At 44.2% G+C, this 20,138-nt stretch overlaps 1 protein-coding gene across 1 annotated transcript; it reads right to left on the bottom strand.

The window, feature by feature from the left end:
- Positions 1 to 4,903: 4,903 nt before the first annotated feature.
- Positions 4,904 to 5,905, bottom strand: LOC147449875 (uncharacterized). Its single transcript, XM_086521644.1, has one exon. The coding sequence runs from the start codon at positions 5,903 to 5,905 to the stop codon at positions 4,904 to 4,906; it is 1,002 nt and encodes a 333-aa protein (XP_086377770.1).
- Between the last annotated feature and the right edge of the window lie 14,233 nt (positions 5,906 to 20,138).

The raw sequence follows: 20,138 nt of genomic DNA on the forward strand, positions 1-20,138 counted from the left end.
ATGGATAGTGTTCTTCTTGAGCTAGCATTCATATCAAATCAATCAATGAAAATTTCAGTGCCTCAATCTGGTGACTCGTGGAGCAACTTCCTTTCTCAAATCCAAGGATCACAAAGAACATGGTGATGAAGCAATCATCCATCATTTTGCTAGGTTGTGTATTTAAAATTCCCTTTTCTTATTTTGTATTACAATACTCATAGCTGCTAATGAAGACAAAAAGGTCTCGTTCTGAGGTATTTTTGTCAAGCAATACTTACTCCAACAAGGATTAGGTGAGCACAATTTTACCTATTAAAAATAATCGAGAAGTATTTTCTTACGATGTCCATAACCATTATTTTCTATGTTTCATTTAGGCCATAGTCCTTAATACTAACCTTAAACGAGTGCGAGTTTTAATTTCAATCTGAATAATAACCCCAAAAACTTCCTATCATGTATGGTTTGAACATTTCCTTGTTTTTAGCTTTGACTTTACTACTATAAATTCTTCCCGTCTTTTCCAATGGTAATTATTAATTGATTGATGCAAAAAGATAAGATGCAATCATGCTTGGAGACCTATAGCATTAGTTCATTTGTAAATACTTTAGTTTAGACAGTAGAGTAAGCATTGAGGATTTAAGTGTGAACCACCATGCATTGCTTTGTAAAATAGAGGCTTAAATTTTGGCACAAGATACTTATAGATAGACCATCAAATACTCAAGGGGATAGAAGTGTGGAGTGTACTTGGGGTGTATGATTAGGCCACTGTTATGTGAGATATTTCCTACCCAATCACGCGTTTCGGCAAGGATGACCTCCCCATTTTTTAACAGTAGACTAGATAGATGGATTAGCATATAGTGAGATTATTAATGCAAGCGATGGAATTGTACACAATCTAATATACTTAATTCGTCCTCTTATTCAAAGTATAATTAACAAAGATCTTTGCTGGCACTAGGAATTAAAACTCAAGTACATAATTACCCTTGGCTAATCTCCCCATTGTTTAGATAAGAGAGATGCTAATACTAATTTATTAATTGGTACTATCCTCTTATGACTCTTATACCAATTGTTATATCTAATTAAAGAAGCATATGATTAAAGCAACAATAAATGGCATAATACAAAAAATATATTAAGATGAAAACGAACTAAATTATTGATCACAAAAAACACGCACGTGTGTGTGTGTGTGTGTGTGTGTGTGTGTGAGAGAGAGAGAGAGAGAGAGAGAGAGAGAGAGAGAGAGAGAGAGAGTCTATAAACTGCACTGTTGTTGTTGTGTTCATGGAGAGTAAACTCTACATGCCTCTGCTCCTTTGCCTTTGCACATGCATAGCCTACAATTAAACGCCTCTGACATCTTTGCTTTCACAAGTTCTAAAGTTTCTATTGTGTGCAAAAAAGTGTGTTTTTTTTTGCTATTTTTCTACCATGTGGCCACTTGAACGAGCAAGCATTTGAATTGGAACTAACTAGTTAACGAAGTTAAGAGGCTATTTTCTAATCTATACTAGTGCAACGGCGCCGCCTCCGGCGGTGCTATGTGAATGCATATGAGAGACACCCTTCTGACCAAGGTAGTGCCAAGCACGACATTTTCTTTCAATGACCCCTGACTAACAATTATATAATCGCAAATTCTTTTGCCTATATCAGCATCTTGTGTAATGCCACATTCCTTCAAGTTGCAAGTGTACGTGATTGCATTTGGAGAGATGCCCTCTCTCCCCATCTATCGAAAATAGTGCAGAGCTTCCTAACCCTGACTCTTGCCTTCGAGTTGAGAGCATATGTGATTTCATCTAGAAAGACACCCTTGCTTGCATTCGTCGAAAACATCCCAGAGCTTCTTGGGCTTGTCCAACTTGGGCATATCCCTCAATCAATGCATCCCAAGAGATGACATCCCCGATAGGAAGCTCCTCAAGCACAAAGTGTACGTGATTGCATTTGGAGAGATTCCCTCTCTCCCCATCTATCAAAAACAGTGCAGAGCTTCGGCGGTGACATGGTCCCTCTTACCCTTAAGCTATAGTGTTGTCCGACTATCTAGTATAGCCGCCCTCTTCTGGTGCCCCCCCCCTCCCCTCTCTCTCTCTCTTTCGCAGTCATCAGGGCTATAGGGAACTCTTTCAAATTTAAAATGTAGAGGTAAATCTCAAATTTTGTAGGTGGGAGTACACTAAACCTTGGTTTTTTTTGAGCATGTTCCTTTGTCTACATACTGGGTGGATTCTCTCTCTCTCTCTCTCTTTGTTGTCCATGTGTTGGGCTCTCTCTCTTTCTCTAGCTAGAGAGAGATAGATCTCTCTCTCTCTCTCATGCTCGGTGAGAGAGAGAGAGAGCGATACTGTGTGTGTTTGAAATTTATAAGATGGACAACATGAAAACCTTTATGCAGCAACCTAAACAAAAGTCATCACAACATATTTTCAAACTAACTTTGCACTAACATATATAGAGTAAGTGATATTTCCCATGTCAAAAAATATAACATGCGTAGAGACTTAAGATTTATACGCTCAAAAGCGTAGTCTACGACATGCCCTGTTGCGGTATCGAACCACCCATGGCCCACGATGTAAAACACATCTACTAATCACTGGAGGAAGAGATCCTAACACAAAAACACGTAGGAACCAAGCACCGAGACTAAGATTCTGAGCAAACATAGCATAAATTGGATGGGTTCTGCCTAAATATGCAATGGTGACATGTGCTCTGAATCCTCTCTGAATAGCAACTTGAATGTAGCACAGCAAGCTCGGATCATATGAAGCATGATATATACCCACCATTAAGAATTCTGGGTAATATTGTGATCTATAGCCAAACAAAAAGCTATTAGTATAGACAGATATTTTGATACACAAAAGCTATTACTTTACTATATCAACATTGTTACCTTGCTACATCCAAGTCCTCGAGTAGATGAATCACCTGCATGGCTGTGATTGGACCCCTCCATAATGGTGGATCTAATACATAATCGTTGACTGTGAGATTTAAATTCTTTAAAGTATCGAAATGTCACAAACACACATATACAATATTTTACCTCGGACGTGTTAAGGTCGTCTCCCTAGTGTGTAAGTCACAGAGGCATTAGGATCCATCTTCATTCATACATATACATATACATAAAGGATTAGAAATTCATGAAAAAGCACATGAAGCATAAATCTCTCAACACTAATAAATCTTAGTCAATTGTTTCAGCGAATATACCTTGCTTGAGGCTACACCATGTTTTATAAGAAGATACTAAGCTTGTAAATGACAAAGAAATAGTTGCGAGAGTCACCGTGCTTTTTTATTGGATGAAACATATCGAGCCACGTTAAACCCCATGGCAAGGGGGTGGCAGGGGGCAGGTCAATTGCAACACCTCTTTGTAGACAATGTTAGAAGTGTATGTTCTTTGATCTCCATGTCTACTAATGCTTGTTAAGTGACTATCACCAACCACAACCTTGATGGTAGAAGAGGATCTCACGCGAGACATTGCCACATATAGTTGACCATGGGTGAAAACAGGTGTTGGAAGATACAATCCAAGAACTCCCAATGTTTGGCCTTGCGCCTTGTTGATTGTCATCCCAAAAGCACAACGTAGGGGAAATTGGCGGCGTCTCAAATCAAAAGGGAGACCTTCTCTAGATCTCATGAGAAAATCAATCCTTGGAATGAACACTACATTTCCTGCATGTGACCTTGTAATGATTTCTGCTTCAATCACTTTGTTGTGGAATTGCTTACAAATCAAGCGTGTCCCATTACAAAGACCACTTCTTGGATCCAAATTGCGAAGCAACATAACTGGAGCATTCTGTTTCAATTGTAAAACATGCGGTGGAAAGCCTCCCCCAAGATCTAAACTATTTACAAACTCACTTGTGAATAAAATGCTATCACAATTTGATTCACACACTAAGTCCGCACTGACATATTTCTTATAAGTACCAGGAAATTACTGCAAGCCCAAATTGTTTATAGTATCCACCTCCTTGTTCCGTGGAGCGAAAATTGCTCTATCCTTGAAAAAAGATGCATGGCAAGTCTGTGTTTCAAGGTCTCTATATATGCAAGCAACCAATGCTTGCAAATTATTTTGTGGTAGCATCATGTAAGCCGGCAGGGCCACATTATCAAGTATGTCCCCATCACAAACATCGCCATTACCAATATCAAGTGTCCATTGCACAAACTCTCTTTCAATAACATTACTTAAACAATTGACCACTCACATATTCTGTGTTAGATGCATGATTTCTGTACGTTGCCAAATGTATGAGTGGCACAAAGATGCATTAACAATGTCTTCTCTTCCCCCTTTGCGCACAACAGGTAATATCTGTCTGAAATCACCACCAAGGAGGAGAACCTTTCCACCAAACAACATGTCATTTTTCATGACATCTCTTAGTGTCTTATCAAGAGCCTCAAAAGCGTGTCTATGAGCCATGGGGGCTTCATCCCATATGATCAGTGAACTCATTCGCAACAGCTCAGCAAGCTGGCTCTTTACTTTAATGTTACATGTGGACTCAAAAGTTATATCAATAGGGATCTTGAATCTAGAGTGTGCAGTCCTTCCGTTGTCGAGAAGCTATGCTGCAATCCCGGACGATGCACATGCCAAAGCAACTTTGGACTCTCTGCGTATCTGAGAGAGCAAAGCATTGTAGAGATAAGTCTTTCCCGTTCCACCTGGCCCATCCAAGGAAAAAATAGTCCCTCTGCTCATGCAAGCTGCTTGTAAAACCCGATTGTAAGCTTCCCTTTGCCCAACATTGAAAGATGATTCCATTCGAGCAGACAATACTCTTTGTTCCTCTCTGTTATACATGAACTCTTCAGCAAGCACTCCATGCTCACTCATAATTTGCAAGGTGTGATCCACCTAGGGCATTCCAGAATAATCCGAGAGCCTCTTTCCATAGTGTTGAAGCATTGTCTCTAAGTTTGACAAAGCTTGGTTCTGTGCCATGTGTTCACAGATATTCGCATCATTTGTGCGAACCCTCATATGATATACATGGTCCTCAGAAAGCTCCTTACAGAAGCGATTCCACAATGCACCAGGATGTATTGGTTCACAAAAAACCAAAATGACTACAAACAGTAGGCTCAATTGTTGCCCTGTTTGCTGAAAAGAAGCTTCTTCCAAACAAAGAAACCATTGATCATCGACTTGCAGTAATCCTCGTGCATTACATGTTTCTTTAAATGTGTCATATACTCGTCCATTGAAGGTTCTAATATCCTCAAAAGACTTACATCCTTTGCACATGTTGAGTAACATACGCAAATAGTACAAATGTCCAGCATTGGGAACAATGTGGTACATTCTTCCAATCATGTCACCAATCTGTCTTTGAGTCCATGTTCTACTTGCTGGCTTCCAAACCCACTTTGTTGGGAAGTCTATGTACAACAAATCGTTGGCCTCTGGATATTGTTGATTTGCACCAAACCACTCAATGAGTGTTGTCTTTTTGCTGACATCTCCCTCCACCACACTCTGTACAGTCGCTCTGTCGCTAAAGATGACTTGATTTTGATGAGGCAAGTGAACTTGGAGCCGTTGTATGTCAGGTTTCTCTTGATGCATGTGAAACCCAAGTATACGCCAGATAACCTTAGATGCTGATACATATCGAGCATTAAGATAGTTTGTAACTTCATTTAGAAGCCCTTCACTATCTTGTAGAACAACAGTGGCCCTGTCATGTCCCTTATACACATACTTGTAGAGATATTTCATAGCGGATATAGTGGAGAAAACCTCCACATTGATATGTGCATTGTACCTTATTGACAAAAATGGATTGTATGGAACAATCCATTTATTACTCATTTGCACTTTATTACAAACAATGTAATTTCCATCATCCCTCCTCATGTACGTTGGGTATCCATCCCTAGCCATAGTAGTCGATGCACTGAAGCTTCGAGGATATTTAAACCTGCACTTCCCATCTTTCATACATGGAGCATTCTTATTCAAGTTTCCACACGGGCCATGCACATTACCCGACTGATAATATGATACAACTGTGGAAACATTACTTTATCGGGAAGCTCCGCACACACAATCTTATCATAATGCAATGTCTCTGTTGGCTTATGCTCAAATGCAAGTATCAATAGAATGTGAGCATGAGGAAGGCCTCTCTTTTGGAACTCAATCACAGAAATGTGTCCAATGACCTTACCAAAAATAGCTCTCTTAATCAGCAAGCCCATCAAATCCGTGAACTTATGGTAGAAAACACGGGCAGTAAGATCAGGACGATCATTGGATGTTTGTCCAAGCAGTAATGCATCCTGTATCTCCTTCCATCCAGGATTGCATGTGAATGTAATGAAGAGATCAGGTTTTCCTCTCTTGCGTACAATTGCCATGGCATCCTGGTACAGCTGGTGCATATAGCGAGGGCCACCAACATACGAAGAAGGCAATACAACCCTTCTTCCAACATTAGCACCCAATAACAGTTCTCTATCATCCCTTGTTCCATCTCTTGCTCCAACCATATCTGTCAAGCCTTGATACACCTCACTGCGAAGTTCACTTTGATGATTACGAACCCACAAAAGCCTCAACTCCTCCATACAACTATATGCATCAACAATATATTGTTGCAGTAGCCTACCACCACGTAAAAGACATTGTGTCGTGTCATCTCTAATTTGAAATCTATACTTGTAGAAATCCGTTGTAGAAATATACTTTGTAGTTCCATTTACTCGTTCTCTGCTTGCTTCTGCTCTGTTCACTTGGGGTATGTAAGGATTCCAACCTTCTTCACCATTTGGAAATATCAACACATATAATAGAGCATGTATGACCTATGGCAATTTGAGATTCGTTTTAGACCACCACCCAAAAGATTCAACACAATATCACGATGGCCAATGTTGCTCTCTTCACCCTGACTAGGCATGATTGCAGCAACTTCCACACTTGTTGGAGCAACATATTTCCAGCCATTTGTACGCTTCTCAGTAATGACCATCCTAATCTCTGGAATATTGGAAGTTTGGAGCATTGTAGCAAACCCCCTAAAAGCTTGAACATACGGATTTATGCAATCGATGCATCATCGATTGCAAGCTTTCCAAAACATCTGGTTTGAGTTTAGAAACATGACTCATCCTGTTTTGCAACTCATTCTCAGTGTCAAAAAAATACAACTGAGCAAAGCGAGGGATTTGACCTGATCGCTCTTCTGGCATTAATGGACCAATGTTTTGATAAATAGATCCATGCACCTTCAAGGTATAGATTCCTTTTCTTTGGCAGAGAGATTCATCTATATGAGCTCCCAAAGAAGCAAATGCCAACACACTATTGTATGCTTTGATATGTTTCAAGAATTTTCTACTTCTAGTATTACCTCCGTGCATCAATTCCCTTAATTCTAAAGGAGGTTCACTTAATGGCTGGCAAAGAAACATTTCCTGAGTTGCAAAAACTCTTCCCCACAAATGTGCGAATGGTCTTTGCTTCCGTTTTCCAAGCTAAAGCACCACAAAAGGAACATGCAAAATCCAAGTTGCCTATGTTGTGAAGAATACACTTTTCATGAGAAATAGATAACATAGAGATATGCATCAAGGAAGTGGTCTCAGAATATAAGTAGGTGATAGATAGACAAAGTGTTTCAACTTTGGAGTAATCTCCCTCTCTGGAGACAATTACAGGCTCCTCAAGAACATCTCCATTATTGGCTTCCAAATTGTCTTCCACTTCAATCCCTACATAACTTTGCGAGAGAATTGACTCGTTATCTACATCCAATGCAATCCTTCCCTGAGGAAATTCATTGCATCGATTCACGTTTATCAAATGCTGGCAATCTTCCCAGCGAGGCACATCAATCTCACCCAGAGAACGTCGAACTCTATCTCGCGCTGCTGTACGTCGCGTAGCTCGAGAGGCTTGACATATCCTACTACGTCTTGCATGTCCAGGAGACAACACCTTTAGACCAATAGCCATCTGTCCAAAAAAGAACTCTTATAAGTACTCACAGGTATATACAGGTTAGTATCTAGAGAATTAAGAAGAGAGTATGGAGAAGAAAGGATTTCCCAACTATGTCTATCTTTCTTTGAGAGAGTCAGTGAGAGGAGGCTTGCTAACCCACATGGTAAATGTCTATATACTTCTATATCTGTCTTTCTATATCTCATCTAACTACTACTACTAAGGATATAGTTGTGGGAGCGAGTCCATCCGATTAGCCCACCGACGATTGTTGGTTAAGTTTCAGCCGGCAATTTTTCGCTGCGGTTACAACGCGCTAGTTTGCACGTCAACCGGATTCTCGCCCGACTGAGGTCCCCTGACCCTTGAGGAGTCGCCACGTTAACCCATTATTGACCATTGGAAACCTTTGCTCAAGACGGATTCAAAGGTGCATCCAAATCAGCCCCGAAGTGCTTCATTATGAAGAGTTACCATGGTGACAGGTCCCCATTTGAGTTGGTAGAGTTGCATTGAGGCTTGGGTTGTTTTGTACATTCCGTTTACGCAATCAAAAGCAAATACCACATCGGCAATGGTGTGCATGTGATTACATTAGGAGAGACACTCTCGCTTTGCATCTGCCAAAAATAGCCCAGAGCTTCTTGACCCTACCCAAATTGGGCATATCTGGCAATCAATGCATTCAAAGAGACGGCATCCTATATAGGAAGCTCTCTCCCACTTTTTGTGCTTTATGAAGTGCTTCACATTTGTCATACCTAGAAAGAAGTCAGACATTGCACACACCTAGAATAATTTGTGTGTGTGTGTGTGTGTGTGTGTGTGTGAGAGAGAGAGAGAGAGAGAGAGAGAGAGAGAGGGAGAGAGAGATTCACTACTACATAACTTGAGAGAGAGAGAGAGAGAGAGAGAGAGAGAGAGAGAGAGAGAGAGGGAGAGAGAGAGAGAGTTTCACTGCAACATAACTTGAGAGAAAGAGAGAAAGAGAGAAAGAGAGAGAGAGAGGGCGAGGGGGGGCGGGGAACGGGAGGTGTGACCCAAAAGACAGAGTGGCAACAAAAATACTACAAATATGGAGATCCTCTGAGAATGTAGTATCCAAAGAAGACAACCAAGAGTCGTGAGCAAATTGGTATCCACTACATACATAAGCCTCCCCCAAAATGTAGTCAATATCCCCAAAGCAACCAAAATATAGATCCGCTAAGTCTATAATGAGAAAGAAGTGAGTATTACTATCGATTACATAATTCACTTCTTGCAAGGGTTGCCCTGCTTTGAACAGGATGGAACATTTCCAACGGCATTAATCCCCTTCTTGGGCCAATGGGTCGTTACCAATGCATGGAGCTTCTTTGAGATAGATCTAACTTCGGAGACACCTATTGTATGTTGTACTGCTACGGCCAAGAGTCGTGAGCAAATTGGTATCCACTACATACATAAGCCTCCCCCAAAATGTAGTCAATATCCCCAAAGCCACCAAAATATAGATTCGCTAAGTCTATAATGAGAAAGAAGTGAGTGTTACTATCGATTACATAATTCACTTCTTGCAAGGGTTGCCCTGCTTTGAACTGGATGGAACATCTCCAACGGCATTAATCCTCTTCTTGGGCCAATGGGTCGTTACCAATGCATGGAGCTTGTTTGAGATAGATCTAACTTCGGAGACACCTGTTGTATGTTGTACTGCTACGGTGGTCAATTTGTTGCTAGTACTTCGTAATTCAGGCACAATGCTTTTGAAATCAATGCTATCCTTGTCAAGAACGGACCTCTCCAAGAGACTCATGACTTTTGCCTGGTTGCTTTCTATGCGAGAAAGTTGTCCTTGCATTGAGCTCTGCTGCTGCAAAATACCATTAATATGTAGTTGCATCCGCTCCTCTAGACGATGAAGATAAACCCCTTGCTCATATTGTGAATGGCTCAACCAGTGAATGCTCTCTCTATAGGAAACCTATGATGCCTCCGCTCTGTCACATGAGGCTTGAATTTTGGAGCATACTGTGTGGATGATACCTAGTCCATCTACAATTTTCTTCTTTGCAGGTCCATCGCCACCTCGGGCAACGCGCTTGGCATTTCGTAAATTGTTGCTTGGGTCTCTCTCTGGGGTAGAAAGTATCACCTCCGAAGAATCTCCTCCAGAGGTAAGCACGTGCTCCATCTCTGTAAGAAAGAATAAGATATATATTTAGCACCGTGTTATACATGTTTTTCTCTCTATCTATTTCTATCTCTACTATCCACCTCTCTATACCTCCCTCTCTATGGCGCAAGGTGGCCATAGAGAGAGCAAAAGCCAAAGCCTGTGTGTAGGATGTCGTCTCTTGGAATGCACTGATTGTGGGATATGCCTAACTTGGTTAGGGCCAAGAGAGTGACTGCCCCATCCCTCTCTCTCTCTCTCTCTCTCTCTCTTTCTTCTCTCTAACTCTCTCTCTCTCTCTCTCTCTCTCTCTCTCTCTCTCTCTCTCTCTCTCTCTCTCTCTCTCTCTCTCATGTGTAGGCATATCCGACAATGAGTGCACTCCAAGAGACGACATCCCATAGATTAAGCTCATTGAAAGCACCTTTTGTGCTTTATGAAGTGCATGGCAGTTGGCATACATGTCGACGCAGGCAATGCTAGAATTCAAGGGTGAAATTTCTCCTTTTCCCAAACATTGACTCACAGTCTCAATCTCACGTGGAGAGGACATGTATCAAATGAAACAGCTTGAAATGTTATATTAAACGTCTTCAAAGGGCCAAGGTCTATGAGACCTATTTTTTGTAACTGTTGGTAGACTTTGGAAAACCAAGCACCAAATGGAGGGGATTCCAACCTAAACTTTTAGCGTTTCAAAAAGTGTAGCTCACACCACCAAGAGGTCTTTTAGGGTGATATCCGTTGCCATATCACAAACCCTCAATTGTTGAGTGTCATATTGTTCTAAGAGTGTCACCTAGTGTCCGGTGGTACAGAGTGAGCTCAAGATGTTGTCAGCGCTTATCTCAAATCCTCAACTGTTAAGAGTGTCACCTAGTGTCCAATGGTAGCTGTTCCAATCTACGAGTGAGGTACACTTTAATTTATTTGGCTTGTTGTGGAGTGCTTAGCCCTAGTCACATAGGGCTCTGATCCTGTTTAAAACTCAAACGATAGTAAGCTGAAACACATTTTTCCTGAACACTGACTCACAGACTCAATCTCATGTGGAGAGGAGGGAGATGAAATGAAATGTTATATTAAACGTCTTCAAAGGGCCAAGGTCTATGAGAGCCCGTAGAGATGACGATGAAGCTGCTGCAGACGCCGGGAGGAGGATGTTGAGCCCGCGTGCGCTACTGCAGTCGCCGGCTCAGATGGCGTTGAGCCCACAAAAATGATGATGGCGATGAGAAGCGATGACAGCTCGCGTGTGCTGCTACAGTAGCCCGGAGGAGGATGGCGTGCGCTGCTGCAGTAGCCGGGAGGATGAAGGAAGGCTGCAATGGCGAGCCTGCGTGAGAGTCGGTGGTCAACACTGCGCCATGCTGAGAGTCTGTGAGGGGCGGGTGCGGGGGCATGAGGTTCTGTGGTCACCGCTGCATGCCGAACACCCTCGGGCATTGATGACGATAACTCACAGTCTCAATCTCACGTGGAGAGGAGGGAGCTGAAATGAAATGTTATATTGGCCACTTCAAGCTAGACATTTCCCGCAATCAGTGCATTCCATCGGCGGCTACTGTAACAGAGAATATACGTATGTCTGCATGCGATAAAGGAGGATAGTGGCAACACTAATACATGTGGCAAGGCATTCTCGATCACGGTGTGGGCCGTGATGGGGGACTTCGTGGGCATCCACAAATACTGGCTGCAATCAGTGGTTCAAAGCTTATTGGCCACTTCAAGCTGGACATTTCCCGCAATCAGTGCATTCCAAGAGATGACATCCTAGGTCGGAATCTCCTCGTGCACTTTTTGTGCTTTATGAAGTGCATGGCATTTGGCATACATGTCGACCAAGGTAGTGCCAAGCATGACGTTTTCTTTCAACGACCCCAATTTTACAATATTATCATGTTTTTTTGTGCCCATATCAGCATCTTGTGTGATGCCACATACCTTCAAGGTTCATGCATTTGGAGACATGCCCTCTCTTTGCATTTGTTAAAAACAACCTAGAGCTTTGTGACCGTGACCCTTTCCCTCAAGATGCAAGCGTATGTGATTGCATCTGAAGCGACACCCTCGCTTTGCATCAGCCAAAAACAACCCAAAGCTTCTTCGCATCTGTGAGTTCAACTCTTGTTGATCCTTGAGGTCTCATGGGGTTGAGCCTACAAATTTAAAACCTGTCTTCTTCTTCTCCTACTTCTCTCTATAGTTCTACAACATCTGTGACGTAGCACTCATACATGTACCCATCATTGTCTGTGCGAGAGTAGCACCCAACATCGAGATGGAGTTCTATCTGATGTTTTGAAGAGAAGTAGGAGGAAAACCTCTTTGGGTTACTGAAGGGGCATTCAGTCGGCGGCTACCGCAACAGAGAATATACGTATGTCTGCATGTGATAAAGGAGGATAGTGGCAACACTAATACATGTGGCAAGGCATTCGAGATCACGGTGTGGGCCGTGATGGGGGACTTCGTGGGCATCCACAAATACTGGCTGCAATGAGTGGTTCAAAGCTCCCATCCAGTGGATGGCCAACTCCAAAAATTAGGCTGTGTGGAAAAGGCCACCATGACCTCCACAGCAACACCCTACCCCTTCATAGACGAGAAGCTTCTAGAAATGGACCAGCTCCATCATCGCTACTCCTACACCATCCTTAATACCACCCTCCCACGCTTCTCTTATGGACGACTAAGCACCTTCACGCTCTTTCCCATCCCCAACCCTTGCGATCCTCAAGTTGGACCCAACACGCTCCTCCATTGAAGCTTCACCTATAACCCCACTTCATCCATCTCCCCAGAGAATGCTCTCTCTACCATCTTCTCCTTGTGTATTTAGCTTAGAACTCAGCTCTCCCTTGATTGTTGACGATTGTGAGTAGCCAAGGATGTTGAAGAGGGGAAATAGGAAAATCTCTTTAGGGTTCTTTGGTGGTCATTTAGCCGGCGGCTACCACAATAGCGAATATACGTACGCCTACGGGCTATAGAGGAGGGTAGTGGCAACGCTAATACATGTGGCAAGGCATTCGAGTGGAATATCAAGGGCATTGACACGCAGTAGTGTGGGCCGTGACTGGCAACTTCATTTGCGTCCGCAAATATTGGCTTAGTGCATTCCCGTAATCAGTGCATTCCAAGAGACGACATCCTAGGTAGGAATCTTCGAAGGGCCAAGGTCTATAAATGACCCCTCTTAAAATAGCTCAAAGCTTCCTGACCCTGCTATTGGACATCAATGCACCCTTGCGAGGGTCGATCGCATCAAAAAACAACACACACCTACTTCTCTCTCTCTCTCTCTCTCTCTCTCTCTCTCCGCCCCCCCCCCCCCCCCCCTTCCCTTGACATCTCGGATAGGAAGCTCCTCAAGCACTTTTTGTGCTAATTCCCAAAATACCCCTTAAATTTCAAAATCCCCTAAAGTACCCTTGTATCTATTTTCTAGATCCGTTTTTTAGTGCTTAGCAATTCATCTCCAAAGCCTACATAACCAACACAAATTCTAGTTTTAGCATATTGTATTAATACAAATATTTTTTTGCATCTCTGGAATCACGTAAAATAATGAAGCAATTCATCTCCGAAGCCTACATAACCAACACAAATTTGTCTTAAAATAATTATCCACAATTATCTATTAAAAAAAGGCATGATGTTGTAAAATAATGAAACAATTTATCTCCAAAAAGCCTACATAACCAACACAAATTCTAGTTTTAGCATATTGTATTGATACATTTTTTTGTATCTCTGGAATCACGTAAAATAATGAAGCAATTCATCTCCAAAGCCTACATAACCAACATTCCATTTCATTTCATTCCGCAGGCGCAGGTAGGGGGGGGGGGGGGGGGCGGGGGGGGGGGGGGGGGGGGGGGGGGGGGGGGGGGGCGTGTTTTCACAGGGTCTCATTTTTTTCATAATACAACTAGAGCTTTTCATGCAGGGTGATAGTTCATGCCCACGGCGGCAGTTCATGCCCACGGGTGACAGCTCATGCCCACGGCGGCAGTTCATGCAGGGTGACAGTTCATGCCCACGACGGCGCAAGGTGACAGGCCCAGCTCGCAGGGTGGAAAGAGGGAATGAGAGAGAGAGAGAGAGAGAGAGAGAGAGAGAAGAGAGAGAGAGAGAGAGAGAGAGAGAGAGAGAGAGAGCTACCTGCAGGCCGCCGGTGGTGCAGAAGTCAGGTGGAGCCGCAGTCCGCGAGAGGAGCAGTAGGCCAGGGAGCAGTAGGCTGGTGGTGCAGTAGCAGCCGCAGTAGCTCCTGTGATGGCGATGGCGCGAGGATGAGGAGCCATAGTAGCTCCTGCGATGGCGTGAGGCAGACCCTCTCAAGAAAATGAGACCCTCTCTCAGGAGCAATGTAGCCATAGCAGCGTGGCAGGAAAATGAGACCCTCTCTCTCTGTGTGCCTCAGGAGCGATGTAGCCCTCTCTCTCTGGAGCAGCGTATGAGGCAGACCTCTCTTTGGAGCAGCGGATGAGGCAGACCTCTCTCTCTCTCTCCTTCTCTCTCTCTCTCTCTCTCTCGAGGAGGACCTCTCTCTCTGGAGCGCGTATGAGGACCTCTCTCTCTCTCTTGACGTGAGGAAAGCAGGAGAAGGAGCAGGACCTCTCTCTCTCTCTCTCTCTCTCTCTCTCTCTCTCTCTCTCTCTCTCTCTCTCTCTCTCTCTCTCTCTCTCTCTCTCTCTCTCTCTCTCTCTCTCTCTCTCTCTCTCTCTCTCTCTCTGTATGTCTCTCCCGCCCGCATTGATCAACACCTTGCATCGCCGGGCGCGCCAACTTGAGTAGGCGGCTGGCGATGATGGTTTTTTTGAAAAGGCTTGACTGAGAGCCCAAAAGCCCGTCTGAAGGTCCCTGACTCTCTAGAAGTCGCCACGTGGGGGGGGGGGGGGGGGGGGGGGGGGCGGAATCCCCTCCCCTTTTATCTATTAGTATAGACTACTCTATTATCATAAAAGGGAATTCAAGCATGCCACGTGGTGGCAGCTAAAATAAACTGGGAGCGATCGAGCAGGGTTATTTTTATCGAGCACCTTGCGGGAGGTGAGCAGACACAACCTAGAGAGAGAGAGAGAGAGAGAGAGAGAGAGAGAGAGAGAGAGAGAGAGAGAGAGAGAGAGAGAGTATTGTCTATTGCCAACCATTGTCCTCCACTATCTCTGATCCCGTGCGGGGAGGTGAACATGCATATTGGAGCGTGCAAAACATTTGAATTTGATTGCCTGTTTGAAGATAAGGCTTGGCTGCATTGTTTCCCTCCTAGACTATTGCGTAAGCGTCAGACTAAGGACCTGCAATGATGTGAGAGGTGTGGTGGATAAGGCGTTTGGGCACCAGCCAACAATGACATAGTAGGAGAGATGTGAGTGAGGAATGGGAGGGCATGGAGCTGGAGGTAGTGAAGCCTGGGGAATGGGGCAAGGTCGATGCAAGGAAGTGGAAGTAGCTACTAGTGGTGTGCTAAGCAGAGTCTCTCTCTCTCTCTCTCTCTCTCTCTCTCTCTCTCTCTCTCTCTCTCTCTCTCTCTCTCTCTCTCTATCGCCATCTCCCTCTTTCTCTGAAGGACGGGCGTAGGGTCTCTCTGCATGACTTTGAAGGACAACAACAAGGCTAGGTCAGGGTGGGCAAGAGCCATCAGGGTTGCATATGCTGGAAGAAGGCGGAGAGGGCCTCCATGATGCGAGAAGTATTGGATTGGGTGCTCGGGGGGTGTACTATGTAATCATGTTAATGTTAACGTGAGTTCGGAAGGAGGGATTTTAAAATCCAAAATTTTTAGAAAATTTAACAGAGGTACATTAAAATAAGGGGTTTTTATATTCAATTTTGAACAAATTTCCTAAAATAAGGGGTCATTTTAATCATGCAGACATGTTAAAAGAGGGGTTTTTTTAATACCCCGCAAATGCACGTTATATAGGGGGTATTGAACAGTGAACCCCTCGAGATTGGGTGTATGTCTGGGTGAAGCACCAACACCAGATCGTGCTTGAAGGCAAGAGGAGTAGAGTCTCAATCCTCCATGAAAGTAAAGGGCGACATCAGAGCAGGGAGCGGGGGGTTGGGAGCGCTCTCCACCACCTCTTAGAGACCTTCTCCACAATTAGGGCAAGCAAACTCTCCACCGCATGGAGGCCTTAGTGAGCTTGTGAGAGTCCATGACCTGGCACATCCTCCAGTGGCAGTTTGAAGCCGCACAATTCTAATCTCTCATTTGGTTTTTGTCCTCACACAGTTTGAAGGACCGTCACAGACATGTGACTTCCTTACACACACAAATACACCATCACACTTGCTCGTTCATGGCAGTCCATTGAGTCGAATTTCATATCATGAGCTCATGGGTGAGAAACCAATCCGATGCACCGTTTTCAATATTGTTCGTAAATAGAGTTGTAAAGTACCTTTCATTCTGTACTATTAAAAAAAATTTCTTTCCTGAGAAAGAAGCAGATACAAGTCGTGCAGCCCTGTTGTTTGTCATTTTAGGGTGAAGAGGGAGATTTTGGCAATTCTGCTGAGGGGTTGAGCGGTTACTTATTAAATAGGCTTTAGCTAATTCCATGCAATGCCATTATCATGACTCATGATATCTAGGTCATTGCGTACAACATATGGTGTTACCTGCACTGGCCTACCTACGTAGCCTAAGCAGTGTAGTAGGCAATCGGTGCCATTCGGCATCCTCTCTCCTCACACATACACACTCACGAGTGGCGCATGCTAGGCCACTTTTTGCAGGTCGGTGCCGTTAGGCAGTCAGAGAGACTTTTTCTTCCTTTTATATAACTCTCAAAGTTAAAATGCGCCCATTCACTTGTCCACACTAAGGGCATGGTCACACAAGGCTTAGTTATCCATAAGCCTCGACCAGTTCTGACCATGGCAGGTGCGGATGCTCAAAGGGACACGGGCAGCAGCAAGTAGAGAGATAGAGAGGGTGAGGTGCAGCTCGACGAGGGCTGACCGACAGCTAACCGGCATAGTTTTGTAACTATGCCTTTTTTGGCATAGTTACACAACTAAACCAGTCAAAAGCTGTGGAAAGCTGCTCTTGTCAGCTCCTGCCGAGTGGTCTTATAGAAAACTAAGCAGCGTGTGATGATCGCCTAAGGCTATGGTCATAAGATCCTTAGTTTTCTATAAGCTTTCGACAACATCTGGCAGGAGATAAGGGAGTCACCATGAGCAAAAGGAAGAGAGAGGGAAAGCAAAGCCCAAACATGAGAGAGAAACATGGAGCTGAGCGACAGTGGAAAGGCATAGTTTTGTAATTGTGCCTAAGCGACTTTTGACTCGGCACAGATGTGCATGCAAACACCAAGTAACTTCGGACAAAGCTGAGAGAGAGAGAGAGAGAGAGAGAGAGAGAGAGAGAGAGAGAGAGAGAGAGAGAGAGAGAGAGAGAGAGAGAGAGAGAGGAGAGAGAGAGAGAGAGAGAGAGAGAGAGAGAGAGAGAGATCTTTTTCTTGGTTTCTTGTCCATGAAAAGGGTCCTTCCATTAGTTAAGAAAATTGCCCAATGGTCTACAAATTGTCCCTATGAGAGAGGGCAGCTACATCAACATGCGGGGAGACTCTCCTAATGGAAACACAAGATATGTACAATGATGGCTAAATCATAAAAATGGGGGGATAGAACCACACTGGTGGACGATCCTGCCATCTAGGCGGTGCAACATGAACCATGGTGAAGAATGGCCTTGGGCACCAAAGTCGTGAGAAGGCCTCTCAATGCTCAGAGAGAGAGAGAGAGAGAGAGAGAGAGAGAGAGAGAGAGAGAGAGAGAGAGAGAGAGAGAGAGAGAGAGAGAGAGAGAGAGAGTTGTGTGTAATAGCGTTCCTCTCACACTATAAGAGGAGTATTCTATAACCGCTAGTATTGCCGCAGAAAAACAAAGGAAAATAAAGAGAGAAAAAATTACGGGGGCGGCAATAACCGCGGCTATGAATGTGGTAGTGGTTTGAAAGCAATAAGCGCGGTAATATACACGTTGCTATTACCGCGATTTTTGCCGTTGCTATTACCGCGCTTATTGCCGCTCAACAACCATTCAAACATAAAGGTGCTCATTTCGGCCACCCGATCGACGTTATAATTTAATTAATCTTACATGTTTGTCCTTCCACTTTGCCTTGCCTCCTGAGCCATAGTGCGTGGGAGTTTGTTTGGTGCGAGCTTCGTGTTTTTGTTTGTAGGATGAGCCCATTGCCGCTTGATCGCTCTTTTCTTACATTGCCTACTCCCACTCCGCGTTTGCCATGTTCCCACTGCGATAGCTCCTATCTGGATCTCTAACCTGGTTGGTTGCTGCGCGCGGCACACTAGATTGCTTGTTTTTTAGAATTTTTTTTATGTAGCCCTCCAACCACTGTTGTGAAAAACGATGATCGGGGGCATTTGGAAATCTAGCTAGCAGCGCGTCCTCACTGTAGCATGCATGACCGGGAAGTTGGTCTCGAAACTTTATAAAACAGTTCTTACACGTTGAATGTATAAGAATTTGTAGATAACATCAAAATGCCCTGCCCTGTGCTGTCCTGAAGTCCACCTCGCTGCCATATTTAACCCTATAGAAGCGCCCATGTGTGTCTGACATGGGTGCATCAATATCCTCGTCCTCTGTATCAGGGGCGACGCACTTTGAAAGTGGGGACTCCGTTCCCCCGCCACTACCAAAACAGGCGAAGCCACAAGATCCACCGCCGCTTTGTCTCTCACGACACTCGCTGCCTTGAGACAAGTGTCGACGCGCGCTACTAGAGGAAGTTTGTTGACGATGTTCTAGTGGAATGGAGTGGCGTAGGACTCTGTGATGCGATGGGCGTGGGACCCTGCGATGCGATGGGCGTGGGACCCTGCGATGCGATGGGCGTGGGACCCTGCGATGGAAGGGGAGTAGGACGATAAGAAGGGGTCGTAGACTGAGGTGCCATAGGTGCGAGGCTTTGTAGGTAAGGAGTCCCTCCCTGACTCCCCCATGGTGTGGTATGCTGAAAAAAATCGTAGGACGCAAGGTGCTACGGAGTGTAGCGGTCAAACAAATCCTCCGTCGAACGGAGGTACTGCTCTCGTAAAGAGATAGCCCGCTGTAGGTCTGGATCTACGACCAATGGAGGACCCGGGTAGAGTAGGTGTAGGATGGCCATGCCTGCAAATAACAAAAATAAACCTATGACACTCATGGTTTAGGGTTAACTAGCCAGAAACAATCTTTATTTCTTTGCTTGTTCTCACCGCCTCAATACTTGGGTCCACTGGAGGTGATGTCCACCCCTTGTGGGACGTGAACCAACCAAAAGAAGAGCCATATGGTTACTTCCCACCAAGTGGTCTCTCGTCTGACATCTTCATTACAAAGAGCAATATGAGATTAAGCTTTCTCCCCTACTCGCTCATCTATAAATACGTACACAAGTATATTAGCACACAAACACGTAGATACATATACATACTAGTAGACCTAAGTACAGGCTAGTAGTGCCAAAGGTCAAGTGTACCTCTTTAGGTATCATCACAGTCTCAACCGTGATAAAACCAAAGGTACATTGCAGTAATCCATGCATGAGTGGATCAATGACCGGAACGCAGCGATTAAAAAAGGACTATACCCAAGAGGAAGCGTCTAACCTTCGGGTGCTATGCTCCCGTACTCAGTGTCCACATACATGCATAAACAAATAAATATGTACACACACATATATATACAATTACGTAATGTAGCCATCGTTTTGTGTTGTGCGTAGTGCGAGAGTGCTCTTGCTTCTATAGAGTGCTATGAAGAAGAGCCTCTTTATTGTGCTTCTTGCACAACATCTCTTCACAACAGCTCCTTGTTTGAGGAATTACTTTGCACATCGCATGTCTGCCTCCATTCTGAGGTACGCTATCGTTAAAAGCTGTCCAACCTAATGCCTATTCGGTGGGGAGAAAGAGATAGGAAGAAAGACATAGAGAAAAATAGAGAAGT

Source organism: Adiantum capillus-veneris, chromosome 10 (genome assembly GCF_014529385.1).
Source record: "Adiantum capillus-veneris isolate H3 chromosome 10, ASM1452938v2, whole genome shotgun sequence".
NCBI lineage: Eukaryota > Viridiplantae > Streptophyta > Polypodiopsida > Polypodiales > Pteridaceae > Adiantum > Adiantum capillus-veneris.